General features: G+C 40.0%; 1 protein-coding gene across 4 annotated transcripts in view; it reads right to left on the bottom strand.

Annotated features, from left to right (window-relative positions):
* MYRFL (myelin regulatory factor like) overlaps nt 1-27,965 on the bottom strand; it is a 125,435-nt gene that overhangs the window by 61,329 nt on the left and 36,141 nt on the right. For all 4 annotated transcript variants that reach the window (XM_058682142.1, XM_058682141.1, XM_058682140.1 and 1 more), the window contains exons 3-7: nt 12,721-12,788; nt 12,365-12,623; nt 11,384-11,475; nt 5,582-5,732; nt 1,923-2,118 (exon numbers count right to left, since the gene is read on the bottom strand). In XM_058682142.1, coding sequence (XP_058538125.1) covers nt 1,923-2,118; nt 5,582-5,732; nt 11,384-11,475; nt 12,365-12,623; nt 12,721-12,788 — 766 coding nt within the window. The remainder of the gene's footprint in view (nt 1-1,922; nt 2,119-5,581; nt 5,733-11,383; nt 11,476-12,364; nt 12,624-12,720; nt 12,789-27,965) is intronic.

A 27,965-nucleotide genomic window follows, 5' to 3' on the forward strand; every position in this document is an offset into this window, starting at 1 on the left:
CCATTCATTCCATAGATACCTGCATTCGTTCATTCATTTATTCATTCATGTAGGAGCCCCTGCTATGCACCAGGCATTGCCCGAGGCATTGAAGATGAGCAGTGGACAAAATTAAGAGAAATCCCAGCCCTTGAAGAGCTTGCATTTGAATAAGAAGAAATAACAATAAACAATAAACAATAAAAATAAATAAAATACAGAGAATGGTATTTTTTCAGTACTTGTTACAAAACTCTTCTTGCTCTTAATGAAGAGTGGCATGGGGGTAGTGAGATCTGCCCCGTCATATATGGCTTGTGGGTATTAGCATAATAACAATTTTTCTGAAAAGCAATTGGGCAATCTACATCAAGAGTTTTAGTAACATCTGTCCTTTGATGTATAAATTCTTCTGGAATGTATCCTCATGCAAAGACAGGTATACGTGGATGTTTACTGAAGTTTAACTAACAATAAAAAATTGAAAACAAGCAAAATTTATAATAGTGCAGGAATATGATACATTTATACAATAGAAACTGTATCATCTTTGTAAATAATACCTTATAGAATCTTTAATATCACATGTCATTTTCATAATATGCTATTAACAATATGAAATGAATTTTAAAAACTTTTTATTAGTGAGAGAGAGAGAGCCAGGGGGAGGGGCAGAGGAGGAGGAGGAGGAGGAGGAGGAGGGGGATGAGGAGGGAGAATCTTAAGCAGGCTGTCCGCCCAGTTAGAATCCCAATGCAGGGCTCGATCCCACGACTCTCGGATCATGATCTGAGTCAAAATAGAGAGTCAGACACTCAACTGACTGAGCCACCCAGGCACCCCGAAATTAATTTTAATAAGAGAAAAATTAGACTAACAAATGGTGGGTCCCAAATATGAATGAATTTTCTTTCTTTATAGTTTTCTTTTGCATTCCAAAATTTTCACAATGGATTCACATTACTTCCATGATCAGAAAAATATGTTTTGTTGCTGTTTGTTTGTTTGTTATCTGTATTTACTCTGGGTTTGGTTTGGAGCAAGCAACTCAGTTTGGAGCAAGAGCAGCTGATGTGTTCAGCAGTCAAGCCTCATTTTGGGAGACTCAGTGCTAAGCTCAGGTTAATAATCAGAACAAAATATGTAGATAATGGATGTTTTTCCCCCTGAGAAGCTGGATCTGAGGTCACAAGTTAAGAAAGAGTTGTTGACCTCAGAAATCATCCTACTTGCACTCTAAACTCAACTCTCTCATCCACTTATCTTGAATGAATTGTGTAACTTTACTCAGTCTCTCCTCTGTTAAACTGGAAAAAAGGGGACATTGACCAAATTAACAGTTCCTTGGTTTTTTAAGCCAGGGACCTATTTGAGAATTTGGTGAAAACTGTGAATCTATTGCATTTGAAAATGCACCAGCATCAAAAAGAATAAAATAATTACATTTAGTCAAAGGAGTGCAAGATTTATATACTGAAAACTATCAAAATGTGGTTTGAAGTGATGCTGCCCCAGGTTCTGAGCCAGTTTCAGACTTCAGAAATTAGCAGCTTCTGCCTCCTATGTCTTGGAACGTTTACTCTTAGAACCCATCCGCCATGCTGTGAGGAAGCACAACCTATCCCACAGAGAGGTCTGTGTGAAGAACAGTCAAGGCCTCCCAGCCACGGTCTCATTTGAGCTCCTGGCCAATGGCCAGTCCAAACTTGACAGACATATAAATGAGCCATCTTGACACTGGATCCAGGCCTAGCTGAGGACCCCTGAACAGGCATGAACTGCTAGAGCCAACCCCTAACTGGCCTGCACATTTGTGACCCAAATAGATGGCTGTTATTATTTTAGGTTGCTAAGTTTGGGGGACAGTTTGTTAGGCAGCAACAGATAACAGGAACACTTAATAAAAGTTAGCTTAATTAAACCAAGCTAAATAAAAAACTCACCTTAACCCCAAAAGCTTTCAAGTAAAACATTTCTATTGGCTTTAGGCCCATTTGGGTTTGGACAAATTTTGGACTTCCCCAAACTTGGATATGGATGGTTATCTGAAAATGGTTTTTCTTTTGGCAAACAAAAGCTTCATCTACTGGTGAAAAATTAAATCCTTTGTCTGTGATAACTCGATAACCGACATCAGGTCTATGGAAAGAGGAATCAAGAAACCAGTTTAACAAACATTATCCACACATTTTCTTTCATTAACAATATCAATTGTATAAACATTTCAAGAAAATACATTGTAGAACGTGATTTTTGCTATATTGAATCAATTTGGTGAATTTTTGCTGAGGAAGTGAAAATGCTATTTCAAAACACAGATGGCTTTCTCACAGCATTTTATCTTCTCACAAGGAAGAAGCACAATTCTTGCCAAATGGAAGACTGTCGCCTTGGCCTGCCTTTTCCCTTTGTGCTTTCCAGAATTCTAATTTGACCCCACCACACAATAGAAAGATGTAGTCCAGAAGTTGAGAAATTACCACATTACTCAGACTTGTGAAATATCTGGGATAAAATTCATCTTTTCCACCTTAAAAAAAAAAGCCTCTAAATGTCATCAGCAACACCACACTCAAATACTCCCTCAGATGAGTGAATCCCTCAGATTCAGCCTGTTGGTGGTCATAAGAAAAAGGCAGACTGGTCAGGATTACTAGGAATAGCTTTAAACCAAATTAACCAGAGTCAGTCAGAACACTGATCGAAACCTGTTTTCACCAGAGTTTAGTCATTTCCTTCTTAGCCTCCTGCTCTGGTAATAGCACTGAAAACCTACTATGCTGGTTACTTTTGCCGGGAACAGAAGTGGTGCGGTGGCTAATCAGACTCTTGTTTTATTTGCCCCATAAAATGATGTTCAAAATCAATGCTATGTGTATGACATGTTTAATTAACTACTTCCAATGTTAAGGAAAATAAAACATCCTTAATGAATAGAGAAGAGAATATAAAAGGTGAAAACTTTTTGGCAAGTTTTTCCCATACATATTGTAGATACGGAACATGATTTCTAATTCATCAAGATTCCTAAATGTGGGGTTTTCCTCAGGTAAGAAGCTCCTTCCCAGGACCACAAGCAGAGGCGAGCAGGACTTAGAGCTCTGCCGGCTCTCTGCGGCTGTGTATGTGGTTCTCTGCTTCCCGGGATCTCAGTTTGGATGGCTGCCAGTATAATGAACAACACTGAATTTCTAAATTTTCCTTTAACTCCAGAGACAGAAAATATGGATGAGTCTCTTGGGAAAAGAGTGTTCCTGTTCTTTGCAAGTTAAGCTCCTTCCCAATGGGTCAAGTCACTGGGCCATTGATCACCTCCAAGTAGCTGACATGTCAAAGGCTCCACAGTCACGCGGCTGCCAGCAGCAAATTCGGGAACAGTCACTGAATGAAGGATTTGATAAAGACCACATGTCTTATGCCATCTGGGAACTTCATATTGACTCAGGTTTCTAGAACTAATCTTCTAATTTGCTCATCTAAAGGCTAGATGAATTGAATCGTATAGATTTTACTGCAGAGGGTAATAAGAACGGTCTTGGTTGAGAAAATAGGAAATACCTTTTTGTAAAATATCTTTTTGTGATCTTCCATGTTTCACTATCAAAAACTCCAAAGAAGGTAAGGTTTGTAGCTCAGATATGAGCATTAGCCTGAAATTTAAAGACTGCTAGAAGCAGAAACTAAATCAACCAACAATCCCAATGTTGAAGATTGCTGTGAATCTTAAACACGAATCTCTGGCTATAGAAATTTATTTACCTAAAAATAGTGATTCTGATTTTGGTATCAAAAGATATACATAAAGTCAACTAAACTGGCTTTTAAAAAGCTCTGTTGACACAAGTTTTAAATATCATTCAGAAAAAAGTTTTTGATAAATTTTCAATCCCCTAACTTTAGTGCTTTCAGGAAAACTTAAGGAAACAATATTTTTGTATCAAATTAGACATAATAATCTGAGACAAGTGATATTCTGTCTCAATGATATGAGTAGTGGAATTAAGATGACCTGAATTCTAATGTAGATTAATATTGTCCTTTTCTTGCACTTAAGAAAAGTGAATTATGTCTAAGCATTCAAAATACATCTGCCTCTATACCTTTGAGCTGATACCATCCATGTTCTCTTTTTTTTCCAGATCAGTGGAGTTTAGATTGGCTGTTCAAATAAACTTAAAAAAAAAAAATCTAGGGGCGCCTGGGTGGCGCAGTCGGTTAAGCGTCCGACTTCAGCCAGGTCACGATCTCGCGGTCCGTGAGTTCGAGCCCCGCGTCAGGCTCTGGGCTGATGGCTCGGAGCCTGGAGCCTGTTTCCGATTCTGTGTCTCCCTCTCTCTCTGCCCCTCCCCCGTTCATGCTCTGTCTCTCTCTGTCCCAAAAATAAATAAAAAAACGTTGAAAAAAAAAATTAAAAAAAAAAAAATCTACTCAAGTGAGAAGAAAGAGAAGTTACCTCAAGAAGTTGAGGTTTCATACCTTGGTACTCATATTTAGGAAAGCCTATGAAATACTCCCCAAAGGATAACTAAATGCGGACTAAGACTCAAAACCAAGACCTATGGACCCTTCCTTTCTTTTTCTAATTGCACTCAGTGGCAAAGACAAAAGTTGTGACAGTTCAATGATACAATTAGCAATTTGCTTCTTTCTGCCTCCCATTCAACATACCAACTCCCAAAGTCTGTTTAAGTCCTTAGAATTTGCTTGAAGGAAAAGATTTCTTCCTTCTAGTTCATCCAACATGAAAGTCCTAGTGATAAGTTTTGCTCTTAAATAAGCTATATTTGAATTTGGAAAATACCACAAAGGCCCTTGTTTGTAGACCAAAATTTCTTATTTCATATTATATGTATTACTTGAAAATCCCATTCTTTATCCATTAACATTGTTTTAGGTTTATTCAAGAAGGCGTTTTTAATCTTAAAAATTCTAGAAGACTTAAGTGGGTGACATATCCTCAGGAATAAGGAGAAGGCTCAGAGGATGTTTAAGAGTAATAATATGTACGTTCACATTTATTTCCTGAAACTATAATGTCACAAGATTAGGATGAAAATTTTTCCAGTTTGAAGATATTTTCTATGTTTTACTTTCAGTCTCTTACTACAAAGCCACCACCAACTGTGACTGCTTCAGTAGATGTTGCCAATGAACTTGACAATACTGATTCACAGCATAAATATTGGGGAAGTAGGGGTGTCACCAGCTAGCAATTTAATGTGGCCCCCTAAAACAGTATTTTATGGAATTTTAAATTAACTGCAGGGTTAAATGTTACTGATTTGGGAAATCTCCATTTTCCAGCATTTAGGTGAACTGGGTATTGATCTCAGAAAGATTCGCTCTCCCTCCATCATTTAGTGGGCAAATTATAATGAGTTAGAATTTTAAGCTTGGAGTCCTAACGGCCAGAAATCCATGTCTCAACTATTCACTAGTTGGAACGCAAAACATAAGGAGTAAAGCACGCTTTCTCATTGGCCCATCCTATTCAATCAGGAGTGGCATCAAAGCCCAAATACTTGGATTTAGTCCTGAAGATTAGCACTGCCTTCCTTCCCTCACTCTCCAGCACAGCACCAGGCATCCCTGGGCCACTTACAGTTTCTCGTAATGACCATTTAACAAACTGTGCCAAGGAACACTTTGATACGGCTGCCACTTCAGAGTAGGAGAACACTGGTCCACAGGCATCATGTTCTGTCCCTCACCGTCGTAGTCTTGCACTTCACTGCTGTGACTCCTATTTGTCACTGCAAAGAAATCGGCATGTTAGATCCTTCCTCCAAGGCTGTTTTTCCTAGATTCGCAGACAGCTGCAGGGAGCCAATGAACTGGCCATGGATGAGGTAGAGTGAGCACGTGGGAAGTAACAAGTGTTGGGAGGCAGGAGACGTGTGGCTAGCCTTGTTTCCTCATCTGCAAAAAGAGCAATTTGGGGTCAGTGACCTCTAAGATGCAATGGTACTTGGGATATTTTGCCCTCAGTATCTGTCTACCCTACTTCCTGCATAGCCACTTCCAGCCAACGTGGCTCCAGGGAAGCCTACTCCCAGTCAGAGGAGGGTATGGGGACCCAGACCGGATCAGTTAAAACACAACATTCACTACTTGCATCAATAATTCCATCAGGTAGGCTCATGGCCCAATCCTATCCAAGCACAGTGCACTTCTGCACTTCAGCGGACAGGGGTTCAAAGATGCCGACTCTTTTCCACGAGCTTTAAACCTCTGAGATATAACCCCAAGAGCTGCCGGCACCATTTTGGGAATGTTTAGGAATGAAGCCCCACAGCAGCAGAACACAGAGTTGAGAACGAAGGGCGCCCAGTTTTGATGGCGTGATTTGAGTTCTGGGATCCAATTCTAAACTCTTGAGTTATAGGAGCCAATAAATCCTCCAGTTTTGTTTTTTGGTTTGTTTTTTCCTTAAGGCAGTTTGAGGTGTGGCGGTTTTGTCGTTTGTTTCTTTGTTTTTGTTAATTGCAACCCATACATTCTACTCTGTTACGGGTCCCTTGTGGCACTAGCTTTCTGAGCTTAGAGGAGCTATTTATTCACTTAGTGTCTTACTTCCCTCAACTGCACAATAGAAATTAAAACAGATGTCTTGCCCATCTTGCAACATCACGCAAGCAGAGAGAATACCATAGTACAAGTGCACTCAGAAGCTAATGCCAAGATAAAGTAACAAAATACCGTATGTAGTATTGACGATATGAAATTGCCACTTTTGTATGTTAAAATAACAGCAATTTCACATACACGAGCTACTATTTTTGCATAATCCTTGTAAATTGTTTGTCTTAATTTGAGTATGCTTCCAGACCGTGTGGTTCAACCTCAGATACTTTTTATGTAAATTCTATTGGTACGTTTTCTGTTTTTCTTTTAACTCCCCTAATATCACTCATGCCTGACATCAGGAGTGAAAGGGAAATAGTGGGCATTCATAAGATCAGGTGCAGGCTGTAAGCAACAACAGAGAAACACAACATGGGCTCCTGGGGAGCGTGCACTTAGCCCAGAGCTTAGAAAATGCAGGGTTTTCTTTCACTCACCTACCTAACTTTCTTTCTTTATACTTGCACTGCAGACTTGCTCACATAAATAAACAACACACTGCTTCAGGTTGTCTTTCATCTCAAATGTCATACAAAACGTGTTTTCTTGGGGTGTCCCTATTAACACGTCACCTAAGCAAAACATTCTTTTTTTTTTTTCCAGTTTTTGTGACCAACCATTTTGAAAAGATTTCTCAGAATCATGAAAACCTTCCCCCCTACCCCCGCCACCTCGGCTAAGACTACAGGGGGTCAGCAATGCAAGGACCTCCTCATGCCATCACTCCTCCAAAAGTTACCAGACCTAAAAACTTTTTAAAACAAACGGACAAACAAAAACCTTCCACGGTTCTCCTGCTTATACCAAATTCAGAGAAGAGGAGAAACCAGTTCTTCCTTCTTTGCTTCCTCTCTCCTACAAGGGACAGAGGGTAAAGGAAGTTCAGGAGCTTGGAGTCTGAAATCAGATGGGCCTGGGCTTGAGGCACAACTGTGCATTTCATAGCTGTACAATCTAGGAAAATGGGTTCAGCTCTCTGGGCTTCAGTTTCTTCATCTACAAAATGGAGGCAACAGTATGAAACCTCCCGGGCTCACTGTGTGATGAGATTCACTCATAACGCAATGAGTTATGACTGTAGGTGCTGAGCACAGGGCCTGTCGCTAGCAAGGATGTAAACTATGGCGCTTTTGGTTAATGTTAGTGGCACTGTCGTCACCACCCGCACTTGTTTTGGCTCAGATGACTCAGTTATTCCCAAGAAGCCTTGAGGAATACTTCATTCTTGGCCTCTGTGGTAATTCTATCCGATGTGAAATAACTAACACCGAGTGCCTGAGTATCAGCTAACGTGGGCCCTTTCCCACTCAGGCATGGTGGCCAGGTCAAGGGTAACAGCAGTTCCTGCCTTTTCCCATTATAGCAGCAAAGCTAAGGGGCAGTCACTCTAACAACACCAACACAGTCATGGCTTCCCTGGGAGCTGGCCATCCGCTGGTGACATCCAGGGACCCCAGGCCCACACTGAAATGCCAGGCACAAGCCTGAGCCCAATACTGGGACTTACTATTACTCACACTAATAATAATGTCTACTACTCCCGTGTCCTGTCTGTATCAAGACACTTGACACAGTTTCTCACCCAGTCTTCAAAGTAAGAACGCCTTTTCTTCAATAACCTTTCTTCGTTGAAGTCTAATATACATAAAGAAGAATACACAGACCATTAGTACACAATTTGATACTTTCTAATAAAGTGAATTATACCGGGTAACTATCAGTAGGCCCGGAAATAGGACACGTCCAGGACTCTAGAAGACACCTTCATGCCCCCTTGCGGTTACTACTTTCCCCTACCCAAGACAAATCACTAGTCTGACACCTCATACCATAGAGGAGCTCATAGAAATGGAATAATATGGTACGTATTCCTGTGTGTTGGCTTCTTTTGCCCAATATCATGTTTATGAGATTCACTCATATACATATTGTTGCAAATGGCAGGCGTTTTGTTTATTCCCATGCCTGTAGAGTAAGTACTCCCCTGTATGACTATACCACAATTTATCCTGCCTTTGACAGCCATTTGGGTTATTTTCAGTTTGTGGTTATTATAAGTAATGCCGCTGTGGTTATTTTTTTGTGAATGTCTTTTCGTGGGCATATGTACACATTCCTGTTAGACACAGTCCTGGCAGTGGAATTACTGGGTCACAGGATATGCTTTTGTAGGTGCGGCCAAACTGAAGTAAGGATTCCTAATCTCATTTAACAAGTGCAGCAACTGGGGTTCAAAGACCTGAAATAGCTTGCCCAGAGTCACAGCTGGTAAGTGGAAGAGACAGGATTCAAACCACCCTCTTCTTTTCATGCTACAGCGAGGATTTCTCGAGAAAATGTAGCAGAAGAGAAATAGGAGTGTGAAGGCAGCAAACTGCCCAAGTCCCAACCCTTTTGGAAAAACTCATATTTGCATTTTAATGCCTTTCAAAATATTCTTTTCTACATTACTTAAAAAAAAAATCTTAGAAATGGGTGAAGTAGAAATTATGATTCTCATTTGGCAATCAAGAAAAGTCAGGCTCAGAAAGTCCCCAACTGCTGAGGAGACAAGACAGATACTTTTTCTGACTCTCCAGTGTGAATTCAGCCAGTGCACCTCTCACTGGGAGCCAAAGGCCATAACTCTGGGGCTGAAAAGTCCTTTTGTATTTGAGGTCCAAACTACGTGAGTCAATGAATCCTCTCATAGTTGGGGTTCAGATCAGATGGAAGCAGAACCCCCTCATATTTGGGATCTAGGCCATGTGAGGCTGGAACCAGCTAGCAAGAGCCTATCCCCCAGCTGCTTTCTCTCTAAGCAACATTTCACATCTGCCCACAGCAAACCAGTGAGTCTACACCGTGAGCCCTATAAATGGGGATCTTGGAACCCCTTGGGCAAAATAAACCGCTCAGGAGACGGTCACTAGATTGATTTAGAACATCTCTTCCCATCAAAATTCCTGCCTAATAAGACTCGCATAAGCTCCTTCTTCCTCTGCCCTTGTACCATTTCCCCAGGAACTTTGTAAGCACCCTCGGCCTCTGCCACACCAACTATGAGTTCTCTACTAGAAAACTTCTGCTACAAATATAAGCTGTAAGGAAAACATGGCATTTGGATTTTTGTCTTTTTTTTTTTTTTCCAGCCCTGGGCACCTGTTCATTTACATTCTGTCCCAGTTGTCTGGGGCCAATTATCTTTAGTCAGCTTTTCAGTGACCTTTGTTGGAATAGGACTTAAACACGGGATTCAAGATTTCCTATCTGTTGAGACATTTCAGTTACTCTTCTATGATTTTCTCTGGAGATGGTGAAAAATCAATGGCCTCTCCAGAGACAGGCAGCAGAAAATCATCACAGGATGGGGCTTAACTCTGAGACAGCCAGGATGATTTGAGCAGCAATCTGGTTTGATGAGGAAACGCTGGGGAGGTTTGGGTGGCTTGCCCAGTCCTCTCAGTGAGCTGGTGCATCTGTGGAAGTGAACAGATGGTTCCCTCGTCTGGCTAGAAATTCACTCAGCCTTTTATGTTTGAGGATCACAAAGGGGCTGCAGGCTAGATGCAAGGACTCTTGAAGAAATTAGAGTAAGCTTTGCACAGGAAGGTGGATGGTGAGCTCTATATTATCCAGAAAGGAGACTTTAGCCTTTTGTGTCTCAAGCGTTGAATAAGAAAAACCAAGCACCCTGCTGGCCAGGGTGGATCCATGTGAAAGAAAAGGCAGTGACAGGTTTGGTTCATGCAAGGGCCCAATACCCAGCACAGTTCTGCCACAGCACTCCCAGGGAATGGCCCCGTGTGGGCCTTGGCTGAAGGACCCTCCAGCCCATGCTGGAGCGGAGGCCAGCCATCCCTGAAAGCACCAGCAGGCTCCATGGGCACAGAAGACCAGCACTTGTCATATGGCTGTGAAAGACAAAGGCAGCAACTCAAGCAGGTGAGGAAGCCACCACATCCCTTTCAGGGCAGTATAAACCTCTGGAACTGGGGGACAATAGTGGGAGGGAGAGCTGGAAGACAGAAATCTTGACCTTCCCGTCAAGCTGTTGCATGTTGGAATAAAAGAGATGTACCCTGAATCCGGGGTTCTATTCACATTGCCTACATCTGATTATTTACCAGGGCTAACAGAATTGGCATGGAGCATTTTCCTTTCACCCGATAAGTGCCATAGCATTTCTTCTGAAAGCTCAAGGCTTCAGACTCCAAATCCCCAATTTGTTCATAACTTGAAAAGGTCTCTAAGCTTGAAACACGATGTGTCACATATTGTAGAAGGCAAAAATAAGGTAGTCTCACCACTTGGGCATCATATGAGTCTGCTGAAAGACTTCGCAAATGATCTTACAAAATTTCAAAGACCTACTTGGGAGCCGCTAACCTGAAGCAGATGCTAGAGGAGCTCAGCTCTCTACCTTCCTGCCCCACTGGAGAAATCTTCCCAAGTCTGCTTCTCAGAGTACCCTCCACGAGCAGGCAACACTGAAAGCCTGTTCGGACGGCAGAATCTCAGACCCCACCTCAAGCCTACTGAATCAGAACCTTGCCCCTAAAATTGAAAGGACCGGCATTTCATCTCCACCAAAGAGAGAGACAATGGCACCTCTTCCTAGGAGAGAAGCACCTACATGACCCCACCGAAGACTGCATGAAACTGTATGTCAAAAGGAAAGAAAGAAACTCCTATCCTTGCCCTTCTAGGAGAGAGAAAATCATCCTGTAGGGCTACTGCAAGACTGGTCAAAATCCCCGTCTTAATGGCGAGAGCAGAGATGGGCCCCGGGTTGGCTCACTTGGTCTGGAGCGGTGGGCCCACACTTGATGGTCCCCGGAGTCCTCCAGCGCCTGTGTGCACTTCCTCTTCTTGGTTGGTGGCAACGAGGCTCTAAAATCAAGAACCCAAAATGCAGGTTAGGAGTTTGTGCTCTCCATGTTACGTTAAATCAGATTCAATTTCCCAGGTGTCTTCTCTCAGACTTCTTAAGACTAATTCCAGTTAGCTAAGATTCCTTGAGCCCTACTGGTGTGCAACACTAGGTTGTGCATGAGTGGAAAGAGCAAGCTTCTGTTCCAGAAACCCGCGAGTCTGAAACTTAGTTTCCCAATATCCAATGGATCAGAGACTCACCTACCTGAAAAATAAACTGCCAATGTTTCCAAAGGCAGAGAAGATATTGAGACAGAGAAGTTAAAATATAGTATATGAACTTATATATAAATACAGTATAGACAAGACAGTGTTATAGTATACTTATAAATATAAGTATATAAAATATGTATCCATTTTACACCTGACATTTTTTTTTCACATGGAATTTCACCACAATTTTTGATGACCTCTACTCTCCTTGCCATTCTGTAGATTCAGAAGAAAGAATAAAAGAAGAAAAGGAGGAGAAGAAGGAAAAGAGAGAAAATTAAAACGCATATTAGTTCATGCTTAATATTTATCTGAGGACTCTATGTGTTAATTCACAAATTACTTGCGTATTCTAGCTGAGACTACAAATGTAAATAGTGCTTTCTCCATCACTCAGAATGTCTCTCTCTATTTCTGACATTTTCACTTTCCATCCAACGAGGACTTTGGGTTTAGCGGGTTTTTAGTTAAAAGACGGCCTAAAGCCGAGAGCGCTGGGGGCCTTGCCGTGTCTGATATATGTCTCAACACCGCCATCTCCTGGAGAGAGAACGCCACTGTTCATTCTTTACCGGCACTGCGGGGGGTGCTGGCTGCTCTGAGGTCTTTCATAACTAAATATCTTGCCCTTTACCCAGGGCTGTGGCACAGAGGCTGCTGATGGTAAGAACGGCTTATCCCCGGACGGCAGGACACGCAATGGTCCGGGGGGGTCGTAAGATGACCGGAGCCTGGATAGCAGTTGTGGACGCCGCTGTGGGTGCGGGCAGAGTTGCTCATTTCACGCGAGCTCTGCGGCAGCTGCGCAGGCAGCGAGTCAGGTGCAGCCGCGGAGTGGAGAAAAGTAGCTGGAGTCCTCCCGGCTGCAGGTCTCACCGCTGGGCAGCATGCACCTGGGGGAACACACAGGTGAGAAGAGCTCTCTTTCTGACCACCCAGAGTCCAAGAAGAGGGACGCTGCAAGGCGTGCGCGAGGCAGATGGCACTCACCTTTGATCTGCGGAGGAGAACAGGAGTCTGACGCAGAATAAGGTGGAGTATCCGGAAGCTGCCCTTGCCTGAGGATTAGAGACATGCATTGCTTTTTGTTGTAACCTGTGCGGTCATTATACCCTGGCCACAAATGGGAGGCACCGCTGGGTACAACACACAGTGCACCATGGGGACCAAAGCCCACCAGGCCATGCCTGGTGTCATGTGTTAAGGAAATGGGCTTTGAGTCAGACAGACCTGGGTTTGGGTCCCAGCTCTTCCACTTCCTAGCTGTGTGTTCATAAACAAGACCTTAGTCTCCGTTTCCTCACCTACCATGTGGAAATAATCATCATGCCTTCCTCATAACACTGTTGAGAATTAAATGAGATACTATGTGTAAAACCCATAACATAATTACCCCCAAATGTAGTGCATGCTCAATACAGTTTAATTAACCGTATTGTTGGCTTCTTAACGTTCTTGAAGCTCTTATACCAGAGAGAAGGTTGAGCATACTGTTTAGGCTAAAGCGCTGTGAAATGTCACCACTAAAGCAATGGTTTTCCATCTGTGCTCTGGGAAATCCCAAAGAGATTGGAATGAGCTCAGTGATTTTACAAAAGAAAAAATTTAAATGCCTGGGGGAAAAAAATCATAACTTTTTGTTTTATATATTGAGGTGCAAGTAAAATTTCATTTAAGAAAAAAATGAGTACCACCACTAAAAAAGTGTGAAATCTTCTGTTCCAAAAAACCTACAAGTCCCTTATGGCTCAGAAACTCCATGATTCTAAGTCGTTCATAAGCACTACCACCCTCTACTTGATTCTCCTGCTGGAAGAGTAAGCTATCGTGTTTTTCTTGGTTGGTTAAGATTTCAACCTCCTACAATGAAAAGTCTGTTTTTATTATTTATTAGAAAAGTTAGGTTTTCGGGGCACCCGAGTGGCTCAGTTGGTTAAGCGTCTGACTCTTAATTTCAGCTCAAGTCATGATCTCACGGTTTCTAAGATTGAGCCCCACATCGGGCTCTACACTGACAGCACAGAGCCTGCTTGGGATTCTCCCTCTGCCCCCGCCCCTGATTGCACGCTCTCTCTCTCTCTCTCTCTCAAAATAAATAAACATTAAAAAAAAAGAAAAGTTAGGCTTTCTCCTCAAATTAGTCTTTTATAATTTATTCACTCTTTATGAGTAACAGAAAACCTTCCTCCAAAAACACCACCTTCCGGGGCGCCTGGGTGGCGTGGTCGGTTAAGCGTCCGACGTCAGCCAGGTCACGATCTCGCGGTCCGTGAGTTCGAGCCCCGCGTCGGGCTCTGGGCTGATGGCTCGGAGCCTGGAGCCTGTTTCCGATTCTGTGTCTCCCTCTCTCTCTGCCCCTCCCCCGTTCATGCTCTGTCTCTCTCTGTCCCAAAAATAAATAAAAAACGTTGAAAAAAAAATTAAAAAAAAACAAAAACAAAAACACCACCTTCCTCCAAAAATGCCACCAAAAATGAAAGTAAAGGAATAAAGAGGCATAAACACAAAAGGACATAGAGTACATGTGCAGAGAGAGTGTACAACAAGACTATATTTTAATAACATTGTGGCACACTGAAGTAGGATGGATGGTAACTCGAATTAGTAGAATGGAAAAGGCAAAAACAAGACTGCCTGGGGATGGCAGAAGGGACATAGGAGCCAACAAGAAGTTATCCAATTTTAATACAACTTCAGAAAAGCCCAAGACATTGGAGTCACCAGGAACCTCTGAGTTCAGGCTGAAGGTGGAGCTGAAAACAAAAGAATTGATTGAAACCTTGATTAAAGAATGGTTGGATCCTAAGAGTAGCTTTCCCAACCTCTACATCCAGACAACTACCTCCATCACTGCAACGCAAGTTGGAAAGTTTTACTCTCTGAAGAAACAGATCCAGGGAGATTGTAAAACTACTGAGCTAAAAATGGAAGGATTCATTAAAAGTCTAAATACCGAACCCTGAGAGCCTTCTTCAACTTGACTTTGTAAGCATCCGAGCAGATTTCCTACCATAGGAAATTGAAAGATTGTTCCCCAGAAAAGTTGAATGACCTCAAGGGAAAAAAGGATATTTTGAAGTTACCCCCCCCCGCAACATAGCCAATCCCCACTTGATCACTCTATGATGAAACGCATCCTTTGAAAATAATGGTTTGCAAACAGAACGTCTTACACAGGAACAAAAGATGAAGGACTAGACGTTTCCAGAAACCTTTAACATTAAACACAAAGAACAAGCAAATAGATAAAGAAGGGATGCAAAAAAAAAAAAAAAAAAATCCGCAAAAAGCTCTTCTGCTTCTCATATGACTGGAGCTCCTACCAGACCTGACCCTTCCATAAATAAAAACTGTGAACTCTGAAAAATTTAAAACAACAACAACAACACAAAACAAAACAAAACAAAAAACAATCTGCCTGAAAACACTGGAAAGTGGTCAAAAGCAAGAAGATTCTGGAGGGACACTGAAACTTGGATGAAGGAAATAGCATAAGGTAAATCACTTATTTACAGCTTTTAGCCTCAGACCCAGTTGACAGCAGAATCACAGAACAGCTAAAACTCTGATAGAAACACACACTTTCTGACCTAAAGAACCAGAGAACAGAGTTGGAGGCAAACAGCTGCTTAAAGTGAAAGGGAAATCTTGGGGAAAAGAGATTCAGAGAGGAGAAACCCTAGATTCTGTATAAAAACTCTGGCCAAATGTCTGGCTGACTCCTGAGCCATCAATGTATGGGGCTGACTATACACAGTCCAACCAAAAACAAAACAAAACAAGACAAAAAATAAAATAAAATAAAATAAAATAAAATAAAATAAAATAACTGAACAAATATTTGAGCTGCTGCACAGGAGACAGAGTTTATATTTGAGTTTAAAGAAAGTAACCACTTGGAAAGCAAAAGTATATATACTTTTTAGAGGAATGTAAAAAGAAAAAAAAAAAGCCAGACATTCACAATTTCCAGAATACAATTAAGAATTACTCAACAAACAAAGAACCAAGAAAATATGGCCTAGCCTTGAGGAAAAGAACAATTATAAGACACCAACCCAGAGATGATTCAGATATTGGATTAGCACACAAATCCAGATTTTAGCAGCAGCTATTATAAAAACAGCTGTTACAACTAAGCCTAATGGAGGAGAGGATAATGTGTTTGTAAAGAATAAAAAATACAGGGGCGCCTGGGTGGCTCAGTCGGTTAAGCGTCCGACTTCGCTCAGGTCACGATCTCGCGGTCCGCGGGTTCGAGCCCCGCGTCAGGCTCTGGGCTGATGGCTCAGAGCCTGGAGCCTGCTTCAGATTCTGTGTTTCCCTCTCTCTCTGCCCCTCCCCCGTTCATGCTGTGTCTCTCTCTGTCTGAAAAATAAACGTTAAAAAAAAAAAAGAATAAAAAATACAAAATCTTAGCCAATAAATAGAAACTAAAAAAGAACTAAATGGAAATTCTAGAATTGAAAATATTTAGAAATGAAAATAGAAAATGAAAAAATCCCTAGGTGGTGTAACAGAATAACTTGAAGAAAATCAACAGGGATGATCCAACCTAAAGAACAGAGAGGGAGAAATGAATTTAAAAAGGGAGAGAAAAAGATTCATGAACCATGGAGAGGACATAACAGAAAAATAATTAAAGATATAGTGACCAAAACCTTCCCAAATTTTGCAAAGGACATAAATTTATAGGTTCAAGAAGATCGACAAATCCTAAGCAAGATATATAGAGAAAACCACACATAGGTCATCAGAGTCAAATCAGTGTAAAGCAAAAATAAAGAGAAACTTTCAAAAGTAACCAGAAAAAAACATATTACATGTAGAGTAACAGTGATGCAAATGACCAATGACTTCTCATCAAAATCTCCAGAGGCAAGAAGACAGTACAACAGTATCTTTAAAGTGCTGGAGAAAATCAAAACTGACCATCTAGAATTTCAAATATGATGAAAATATCCTTCAAGAATAAAAGCAAAATAAAGACATTTTCAGATTAAAAAAAATTTAGGTAAAACCATGAATAGGCATGCACAATAAGAAATGTTAAAGACATTATTTAAGGCTAAAGGAAAATGATATCAGATGGAAACTTGAAACTTTAGGAAGGAATGTAGAGAATAAAAAAAAATATATATCTAAATAAAAAAATCATTTTTTCTCAGTTTCTTTAAGATACGTAGGACTATTTAAAGCAAAAATTATGACATTATCTTGTAGCATTTATAATGTATGAAAGTGTAACACTTATGATAACTATAGCATAGAGGAAGGGAGTCGGGGGTAAAATAGAATTATACAGTTGAAGGTTTCTACATTTTATGTAAAGTGGTACAATATTAATTAATTAACTCTAAGTAGGCAATGAAAATTTAAATGATTCAAAGAAGTATATAGGTAAGGTCAGAAGATAAAATGGAATTCTAATACAGTAGGAAAGTAGTTACAAAGAAATAAGAAATGGATAAAAAGAAGACAAATAATAAAATTGCAAAATTAAATACATCATCAATAATTGCATTAAATGTTAATGGATTAACGACTCCAATAAAAGGTAGAGATTGTAAGAATGGGTTTTTAAAAAGCAAGACCCAACTTTATGTTGCCTGCAAGAAACACTTTAAATATAAACACTCAGGTAAGTTGAAAATTAATGGAGAAAAAAGTGTATGAGAAGGCAGAAGTGACTTCATGGATAATAGGTAAAATAGACTTCATAATAAAGAGCACTACTAAAAATAAAGAGGCTCATTCCACAGTAATAGTTCTTTCATTAAGAAGGCATAGCAGGGGCACCTGGGTGGCTCAGTCGGTTAAGTGGGTCTGACTTTGGTTCAGGTCATGATCTCACAGTTCATGAGTTCGAGCCCCGCGTCGGGCTCTTTGCTGACAAGCTCAGAGCCTGGAGCATGTTTCGGACACAGGAGCCTGTGTCTCCCTGTCTCTCTGCCCCTCTCCCACTCATGCTTTGTCTCTGCCTCTCTCAAAAATAAATAAACATTAACATTTTTTTTTTAAAAAGAAGCCATAGCAATCATGATTGTTTCTTTAATAGCTTCAAAATACATGAAGCAGAATTTGCAGAAATAAAAGGAGAAACAAATAATTGTACAATCATAGAGATTTTAACATCCCTCTCTTATCAGTTGATAGAAATAGGTAGTACAAATTGATAGAACAAAAAAGTCAGTAATGGCAAAGATCATCTGAGAAATTTCTTTAGGGAGAAAAGGAATTGATGTGTTTTAATACTGGGAGGAATTTGGCAATTCTCTTCAGAGAATTTGTGGGAAGAATTAATGATAGTTATATTCAAAGTCAAGAAAATCATGAAAACAAGACTAGGTTTGAGAAAAACAATAAGTTCAAGAAAGAAAATATAATTGTAATAAATAATATGTGAACACGTAGTGATAATAATGTAAGCCCTGGCTACTGACCTAACCAAAAATTTTATACAACTTTATGATATTGGGAGGCTGGTGCTAGAAGTGGATGTCAGATGTGGTATAAGAAAGTTAAATCCTCCCTGAAGATGATATTAAGTTCTAAAATACATAAAGCAAGAATAGCAATATACAACACCATTCAGATATAAAGTGGTAGAAATCTCTAAAAGAGTTGGAAAGTATCTGCCTCTAGGAGAGCCAGACTCAGAAACATGGTGAAAACTAGGGCAGAGGATTGCTGATTTTCATTATAAGCCATATACCCACAGTTCTATTTGACTTCTTAAATTCTGCACATGTATCACTTCTATAGATTTATAAATTAAATTTTTTGATTGGCTCTGTGATTTCACAATTCCACATTCAAGATTCTAGGCAGTTGTTACCTCTACATTAGTGGCACCACCAAATTTAATAACGTTAATAAAAATTAAAAATCGGAAGTAAATTATCAATTCACTCAAGAAATATGGCATGGAATATTTTATGTAGGAATACAGGCATGGAGAATCAAAGGTCCCTGTGTTGAGTGGCAGCAACATATGGTGATGGTTTCAAGATGAAAACATTGAAGTTTTTTAATGCTTTCCTTACAGTTTACTCTCCCTTCCAAAACTCACCACAGCTACTCCTTTATTTCATTGCATTCCATGCTTGATGCATTTTATAGTATTGAGAAAAATTTTACAGTCCTTTTAAGAGAATCTGAAGGAAGAATTAATGACAGCTACCTCTGAAACTGAGCAAATTGTTAAAACAAAGGCAATAGTTAACTTTAAGAAAAATACTTTTGTTTGGGACTGTTAATGAGCTGTTAATCTCCTCTTTACACCCAGTCATGCATATTAGACTGTTCTGGCCTTTGTGTTCTGAATTTGCCTATTATGCTAAAGTAATTTCCATGAAGTGGACTTGGAAAGTAACAGAATCATGGATCACTCCTTCAGTGGCCATCTTTGTCTCCACCTTCTGTAGGAGATAGTTGTAATAATCAAGAGATTCTTAGCTACTAATGAAAAATGAATAATTTGCCTTCTAAATCTCCTCTTCTCAGATATATAATTTGTTTCTGTGTTTGGGAGGATATATGGATAAATATGGTCTCCTGGGGGTTGAATGCTATGCAAACTGAAGGAGGGAGTGCAAAATAGACTCTTCTTTCCAGCTGGTGAGATTATATGTATATCCATGACAACTGCATACTGTGCCCAAAGCAGCCAATATTTCTCTCAGATTGTAACCAGGCTTGACCAAGTTTTTATTGAGTGGCTACTATGTGCTCATGACTATACCAGGCACTGCGTGGGAAATACAGTATTGAGACATGGGCTTCATGTGAATGCCCAGCTGGGATTACTCACAATCCAATCCCCAGTTTTCTTTGATGACTCCCCTAGTGCCTTCACACACCAACTGCGCCTTCTCTTAAACTCTATTGCACAGTGATCTCAACTCAGCACAGTGCTTGGTACAGAGTTGGTACTTAATAAATATGAATGACTGATTTTTTATACAACATATGACCATAAATATGTTATATATATGTAACATGTTATATATATATAACCTGTTATATATATATATATGTGTATATATATATACACACACATATATATATATATATTCATATATTTAAAGATGGCTTTCCTGACCACCCAATCAAAAATAATGGCCTCCCTATCCCCTTTTCCTATTCCTTCACCTTCTAATGCTTATTTTTCTTCATCTTACTGAATGACTTTACACTAAATTCTGCCATTATTCTGACATATGCCATTGTCTTTCTTTTCCCACTACAGCAGAATGACAGCAGTGGAGCATCAAGAGTGAAGGCAGGGGAACAGCTCACCCCAGGAACAGGCAATAAGGAAATGCATTGTCTGTTGGGAACTTAAAAACACTACTTAAACCTACAAAAAGCCAGTGTGCTTTTTATCATCACCATGCACCACCAACTCAGAGAAAAATTCCTGGGTGTCCTGCCAGGGAAGACTGCTTCCCAACACACTGCCCTTGGTAAACCATTAGCAGCGATTTCATCTGTTTTGTTCACTGCTGTACCCCATCAACCAACTAGAGAAATAACTGCTATTGAAAATGCTTTCTCCAATGTTTTAAGTATGCGATTTACCCTCCCACATGGATATCTGCATTAAGAATATGTCTTAATACTGTGTGTATATATGTGTGAGTGAGTGAGTGAGTGAGTGAGTGTGTGTGTGTGTGTGTGTGTGTGTTCTGCATAGTGCCCCGGTAGTGAACGTGTCATAGGCACACAATAAATACTTGATCGAGCTTGGTTAAAGCTTGTACCCACTCCCTGGAAGTTGGGATGAGCAAGAGTCTTGGCAGAAATGTTGTCAGTAGATAAGGTAGCCCAAGAAAATAATTTCTTGACAAGGCAAAGGAAGTATGATGTCACCCCACCCCTCCAGCCTTTTATTGGCAAACTGCAAGGACCCTGAGCCTCTTACTGCCACTGCTCTGCTGCTTTAGAAATAAACTTTTATGAAGAACCTGTTCTGGTCCAAGCACTGAGCAACCCCTTTGCATGTGTTATCTTATTGAAGCTCTGGACCATCACAGGAAAAGCTATGCCCCTATTCCACAGGCAAAGAAACTAAGACTTGATGCAGTTAAATAACTTATCCAAGGTTATTCATCTGGCAAGTAGTCAAGCTGGAGTCAAATGGTCTCCCACCAGAGTTAATGCTCTAACGAACACAGTGATTTAAATACAGACTATCCTGGAGTGCCTGGGTGGGTCAGTGGGTTAAGCATCTGACTTCGGCTCAGGTCATGATCTTGTGGTTTGTGAGATTGAGCCCCTGCATCAGGCTCTGTGCTGACAGCTCAGAACCTGGAGCCTGCTTCGGATTCTGTCTCTCTCTCTCTGCCCCTGCCCTGCTTGCACTCTGTCTCTCTCTCTCTCAAAAATAAATGAACATTAAAAAAAATTAAAATAAATTAAATAAACACAGACTCTCCTAATCAAATTAATTACTATAGGTGATTTCACTTCCCACAAATATCTTTAGAATGGAGACACTGCCAGTAATGTTTCAGCACAGGATTCTGTTTAGCCTTCTCCTACTGCATCAGTTTGAACCCAGAAGCCAAGCTGGTCACACGGCCTTTGACAAGCTCTTCTCACAGAACTACACGTTACCTCACCCCTTTCACAACACCACAGTAAAGAGCTTATCAGCCCCACTCCACTGGCAGCAGAACGAAAGCACACAGCTGGTCATTGACTCCTAGCTCATTTTGCCGTCCAACCCCAATGAGCCAAGTCCTAAGTAAAACCCAGAATAAGCTCCATCATTAGAATGAAATATTGATTACAGTTGATTCCTCACAGACTTAATGTGCCTTTAAGGTCCCCCTCCTGTGAAGTCACCCATTCAAACCTGTGAATAGGTGTTACCTCAGTGCCCTCAGCTAGTTCTCTCTTACTCCACAATCAGGACCCCAAGGCCAGCCTAAAGCCTGATATGATATGACCCCCACAGAGCACACTTACTCAAACCATGCTAAATCATTTGGATTGGAACATAGGAGGGGATGGGGAAGGAGGCATGTTTATGTGACCTAAAGCAGGGCTTCTCAAATTATAATGTGCATGTGAATCCCATGGGGATCTCATGAAAAATGCAGATTTTGATTCAGCTTTTCCAGGGTAAGGTCTGAGATGCTACATTTCTGGCTCACAGGTGATACGGGTGCTGCTGCTCCCTGACCCACACTTAGAGAAAAGAAAGGAAGCAGGTGAACCTCTGGGCATTTTGAAAGAAATAAAGCCTGTTTTCAGATTCACTAGTCCCTTTTCTGGAGTCTTCCTTTCACACACACACACACACACACACACACACACACACTTCTTGTCCTTTTTTCCTGCATCCTCCAGGGTTTATGCTATCTCTTAAAGCTCTACCCACCCTCCCTTCAAGCAGCTCTCCACACCTAGACATTTCCCAGTACGTCCACCACAGCTTACCTGTGTACCTAGTAGGTAACTGGCTGGCTAACCTAGGGAAACCAGAGGACTTCAGCCTGCTCCTCCTGGGCAGACAGCTGCCCTGGACTCTGCCACACAAGGAAACAAAGGGTTAAGGGCAATATTTAGAAATTTCCATGTGCTGACAGGACTGTCCCAGCTCAACATACCAATTAGATTTACACAGAAAGATGAGAAAGTCCTGAGCAGCATATCCCAGTGCTCATGTATGAGTGCATGCCTCCCAAAAGGGGTTCATGGCCAAATAAATTTGAGAAACACTGCATACAATTTCCCTTCTTCAGTTGCACATTAGCATATCAAAAGCTCTGAAAAGTCCTGCAGCGAAGTTCATTTAATATTTTTTAAGCTAGTGAATCATAAGTTCATTTGCTCATCATGGAACTTTTATTTTTTTATTTAAAAAAATTTTAATGTCTATTTATTTTGACAGAGAGGGTGAGACAGAGCATGAGCGGGGGGAAGGGCAGAGAAAGAGGGAGATACAGAATCTGAAGCAGGCTCCAGGCTCCGAGCTGTCAGCACAGAGCCTGATGCAGGGCTTGAACTCACAAACCACGAGATCATGACCTGAGCTGAAGTTGGACATTTAACCGACTGAGCCACCCAAGTGCCCATGAACTTTTATTTTTTCCCACAACATCTCATGGGACCAGTTTTCCATACAGCATTTAGGGGTACCTGTTTTAGAGGGCCAATAATTCCAATTCCATTTTTTAATATGACTGAGACATGAAAGTCTCCCTATGAGATTTAAACTGGCTCTCATCAATTTTGCAGCCCAGTAGTCTCAGATCGCTTAGGAAAAGAGTTGTCACTGACATTTTTTTAAAGCACAATTCATAGGCAATATAATAGAGAGGAAGTAACTCAGGATTGGTAGAAACTCAGGTTTCAATCCCAGCTCTGCTACTTATTAGCTGTGAGCCCAGGCAAGAAAACCTACATCTCAGGGCTGTTATGAAAAATGCAATAACCTGCAAAAAAGAGCCGGGTATTTAGAAATACTCAACACTTGGAATATTTGAATAGGCTGCACTAATCATCATTGAATCACCTGAACAGCCCCATGGTCATGGACTGGAACTGTTTCCACTTGTTCTCTCTCTGACTTTTATTGCAGCCTCATTTAACTACATGCAGCTGAGCAGTTTTTATCAAGCAATGACAGGTTATCTGATCATAGGACTTTTCTTTAATGGGCATGAACTCTGACAATCTTTGCAAACTATGGCTCAGATCCATCCTGAGTCACATCTTTTGTCAGATAATTTTAGATGCATTGAATGTATTTCCCTGAGATTCACATCCTCCTAAATATCACCTAATTAATGTAAAAGCTGCATATAGAAGAAAGGGCATGTGTTGGAGAGCCAGGTACATTTTAATCCCAGCTTTGCCACTTATTGACCTGTGGACTTACTCTCGTTCCACCTCCATATTTATAAAATGTAGATATTATTGTTTCTATTTGGCAAATTTGTTCAGAGAATGAAATGTGTAAAATAAAAATCAAATGTGTAATTAAATAAATGAATATGTAAAACACAAAGAACATTGCCCATTGCTTGGTAAGCGCTCAACAATATTAATTCCCTCCTCTACCTCTCTTATACCCAACCACCCCTAAAGGTAGAGAATGAATCTGGTTAGGCAAACCAATAGTGATAGCCCATGAGGAGATAACTCTGGTTCTACAGGAAGGGCCATTATTATCATGGAGACTAAGATCATATAGCAGATTTCAGACTTCCCAGATAAGAAGACCATTCTTTGAATAAGACTTTTGTTCACTTCTCCCCACCAAACAGCCAAAATTCTTTCTGCTAGTTATAAAAGTGATCCAGATGATTAGAACCCTGGTAAAAATAGCTGTACTTTCTCTTAAGGAGCAGTTACATAGAAGAGACACTAGACAATTTCTGGCAGATTGTTTCTAGGCCAGAGATGGAAAGGATACATCCTGCCCAGTCTTCCTACAGGGACTCACATCAGTGGTTTGGATGGAGTGAGGGGGAATGTGAGGGCAGGCACAAGGGTAATTAGTGTCTAGGTTCAACCCACGCAGTGCCTACAGCAGAAGAGCTGGCTCAGAGTGTGGGCTCACACATTTGGCAACCCACTAGCTGTGTGTGTGTGTGTGTGTGTGTGTGTGTGTGTGTGTGTGTGTGTGTGTAACTAGCTTGCAAAATGTTGAGCTGCCCTTTTTCCATGGTCATTTGGCAAGGATGTTCTTGTTGGCAAACAGCAGCAAGAGCCAGGTACCAGAGATATCCACAAATAGGTTTTCTCATTACTGAGATTCAGGTCTGGTTTCATTCTTTTCACAGGGGAGAAGAGGGAGGACATTTTCAGGTATGCCAAGATAGGGTTAATAACAAAATGAAAATAACAGAGGAGGGTCAGTGAACTTAAAGACAGTGAATCAATAGAAATTATCTAATTTGAACAACAGAAAGAAAAGAAATTGAAAAAAACAAGTCAACTGAGACTCAAGGAACCCATACAGTATCAAAGGTCTAACATTTGTATCACTGGAGTCCTAAAAACATGTAAGAAAGACATTATTACAGAAAAACAAATATGAAGAAATAATAGCTGAAAACTTCCTGGATGTCCTGAAAATTTATAAATTCAGCATATACAAATGTGCTATAAATTTACAAATTCAGAAACAATATAATCCCAAACAATATAATCTCAAAGAAAACTATGCCCATACCCAGCCACATCATAATAAAACTGCTGAAAACCAAAGATAAAACATCTCACAGTCAGAGAAAAATGACATATGCAAAGGAAAAATGATTCAAATAACTGTCTATTTCTCATCAGAAACCATGGAGGTCAGAAGACAGTAGGTCAAAATTTTTTAAATGTTGGGGAAAGAAGTATGAATTCTAAATCCACAATCATTCTTGAAGGCTTAATATTCCTCTCACACTAATAGATTAAAGCAGTAAAAAATCAGCAAGGATAGAGATAACCTGAACAACAATGTCAACCAACTTAACCTAAGTAGCATTTATAGAAGATCTTACCCAACAATAGCAGAATACACATTCTTTTCAAGTGCACATGGAAAATTTACCAAGATAGACTCTATCTTGGGTCATGAAGCAAGCCTTAACAAATTTAAAAGAATCAGAATCATACAAATTATGTTCTCTGTCCATAAGAGAAATAAACTTGAAATCAGTAACAGAAAAACATAGAAAAAAAATCACACATATTTGGAAATTAAGAAGCACAGTTCTGGCAACCCATGAGTCAAAGAGGTGGCCTCAGGAAAATTAGGAAATATTTTAAGCCTGAAGAAAATTAAAATATGTCAAAAACTGAAGCAGGCAGCTAAAGCCATAAGGAGAGGGAAACGTACACATCAAATGCTTATATTACAAAACAAAGAATGATCTCAAATCAGGAACTAAGTTTCCACCTTAAGAAACTAGAAAAAGAAGAGCAAACTGAACCTAAAGCAAGCCAAAGAAGGAAATAAAGAGTAAAAATCAGTGCTACTGAAAACTAGCACAACACAGAAAATCAATGAAACCAAAAGCTGCTAATAAAACTTTTAAGTGTCTAACCGGATTGATCAAGAAAAAAAAAGATAAAAGAAGCATATTATCAATATGATGAACAGAAGAGGAAATATCACTACAGACTCAGAGTCCGTATGGGGCTAATAAGAAATACTTTGAACTGTGTCCATATTTGAAATGGACTTACTCCTTGGGGGCAACAGAGAAGGAAGACAAACTACCAAAATCACTAAGCAGAAAGAGATAACATGAATAGTCTTATATCTATTGGATAAATTTAATCTGTAGTTAAGATCTTCCAACAAAGCAAACTACAGGCAAAGATGGTTTCACTGGTGAAGTCTACCAAATATTTAAAGAGGAAATAAATCCAATTCCACACAATCTTACCCAGAGAATTTAAAAGGGTGGAACCCTTCCCAAATAATTTTAAGAAGCTATTTTACCCTGACACCAAAGCCAGAGAAACACCATCTATGAAAACTTCAGATCAATATCCTCATGAATGTAGGTGCAAAATCCTCAACATAATACTAGTAAATTGAACCTAGCAATACGTGTAAAGACAATACCTCACAACAAACTGAGGTTTATCCCAGGAATATAAGGTTTGTTCAAAATTTAAAAGTTAAGGAGAGGAAGCAAGAGCAGAAGAGAATCTCCCTCAGTTAAAAAAAAAAAAAAAAAAAAAAAGCACTGGGGCACCTGGGTGGCTCAGTCAGTTAAGCAACTGACTCTTAGTTTTGGCTCAGGTCATGATCTCATGGTTTGTGGGTTTGAGCCTTGCATCAGGATCTGTGCTGACAGCACAGAGCTTGCTTGGGATTCTCTCTCTCCCTCTCTCTCTGCCCTTTCCCTGTTTATGCTCTCTCTCTCAAAATAAATAAAAAGACATTTTAAAGGGGGAAAAAACATTGTATCATACTCAATAATTTTAAAAAACTGAATAATGGCCCTCTTAGATTAGGGACAGGGCAAGTACATCTGCTGTCTCTACTTCTCTATTCAACATTATACCCAAAGTCCTACACAGTGCAATAAAGCAAAAAAAAAAAAAAAAAAAAAAAAAGAAAAGAAGTATCTAAAGGCATAGAGTTTGGGATATACAAGTGTCCTAATTTGCATATGACATCATTGTAAACACAGAAAATCCCCAAAAATCTATATAAAAAAAAAAGATCTTAGAACTAATAAATGACTTCATTAAGTTGCAGGACCTAACCAATATATAAATATCAATACTATTTTTATATGTTGGTAATGAATAATTGGAACCTAAAACTGAGGAAAAAAACTATTATTTATAATGCCTCAAAGAGAAACATGAAATATTTAGACATAAATCTAACAAAGTATGTGCAGGATTTACATGCTGAAATGTATAAAACATTGATGAAAGAAATCAAAGAAGGCCTAAATAAATGGAGATATATACCATGTTGATGGATCGGAAGATTCAATTTTGTTAAGATACCAACTTTCCACATATGGATCTCTGAACTTAATACAATTCTAATCAAAATCCCAGCAGGACTGTACAGATACTAACAAGATAATTCTAATATTTATATGAGAAATCAAAGGAACTAGAATAGCCAGAATTTTGAAAAAGACAGATTTGGAGCACTTACACTATATGATTTCAAGACTTATAATAAAAGCACAATAACCAAGATAGAAATCAGAGTTTTGTTTTGTTTCTCATCTTCTCCCTTTTCCTCATCTGTTTCTATTCTGTCTCTTAGGGCTGAAAAGTAGGGGGGAATTTTTATGTGCAGAAAATATATCCCTTAAAAATAGAAATTCCCTGGAGTGCCTGGGTGGCTCAGCTGGGTTAAATGCCCAAATTGAGCTCAGGTCATGATCTTGCAGAATGTGGGTTCAAGCTCCATGTCAGGTTCTGTGTTGTCAGTTCAGAGCCTGGAGTCTGCTTTGGATTCTATGTCTCCCTCTACCTCTCTGCCCCTCCCCTGCTCGCTCTCTCTCTCTCTCTCTTTTTCAAAAATACACATTAAAAGAGGATATTTGCAAATGAGAAGACATTTATTAAAAAAACAGAAGTTCTCTATTAGTCATATCCTATATTCCCACTGCCTCATTTTATGTCTGATTTATCTTCACTGTGTGACAGAGTTGGTTTTTTTTTTCCTCATCTTCTCCCTCTCCCTCATCTGTTTCTATTCTATTTCTCAGGGCTGAAAAGGGGGGAGATTTCTAGCCAGA

The sequence above is a fragment of the Neofelis nebulosa genome, chromosome 8 (assembly GCF_028018385.1).
Source record: "Neofelis nebulosa isolate mNeoNeb1 chromosome 8, mNeoNeb1.pri, whole genome shotgun sequence".
Classification (NCBI taxonomy): Eukaryota; Metazoa; Chordata; class Mammalia; order Carnivora; family Felidae; genus Neofelis; species Neofelis nebulosa.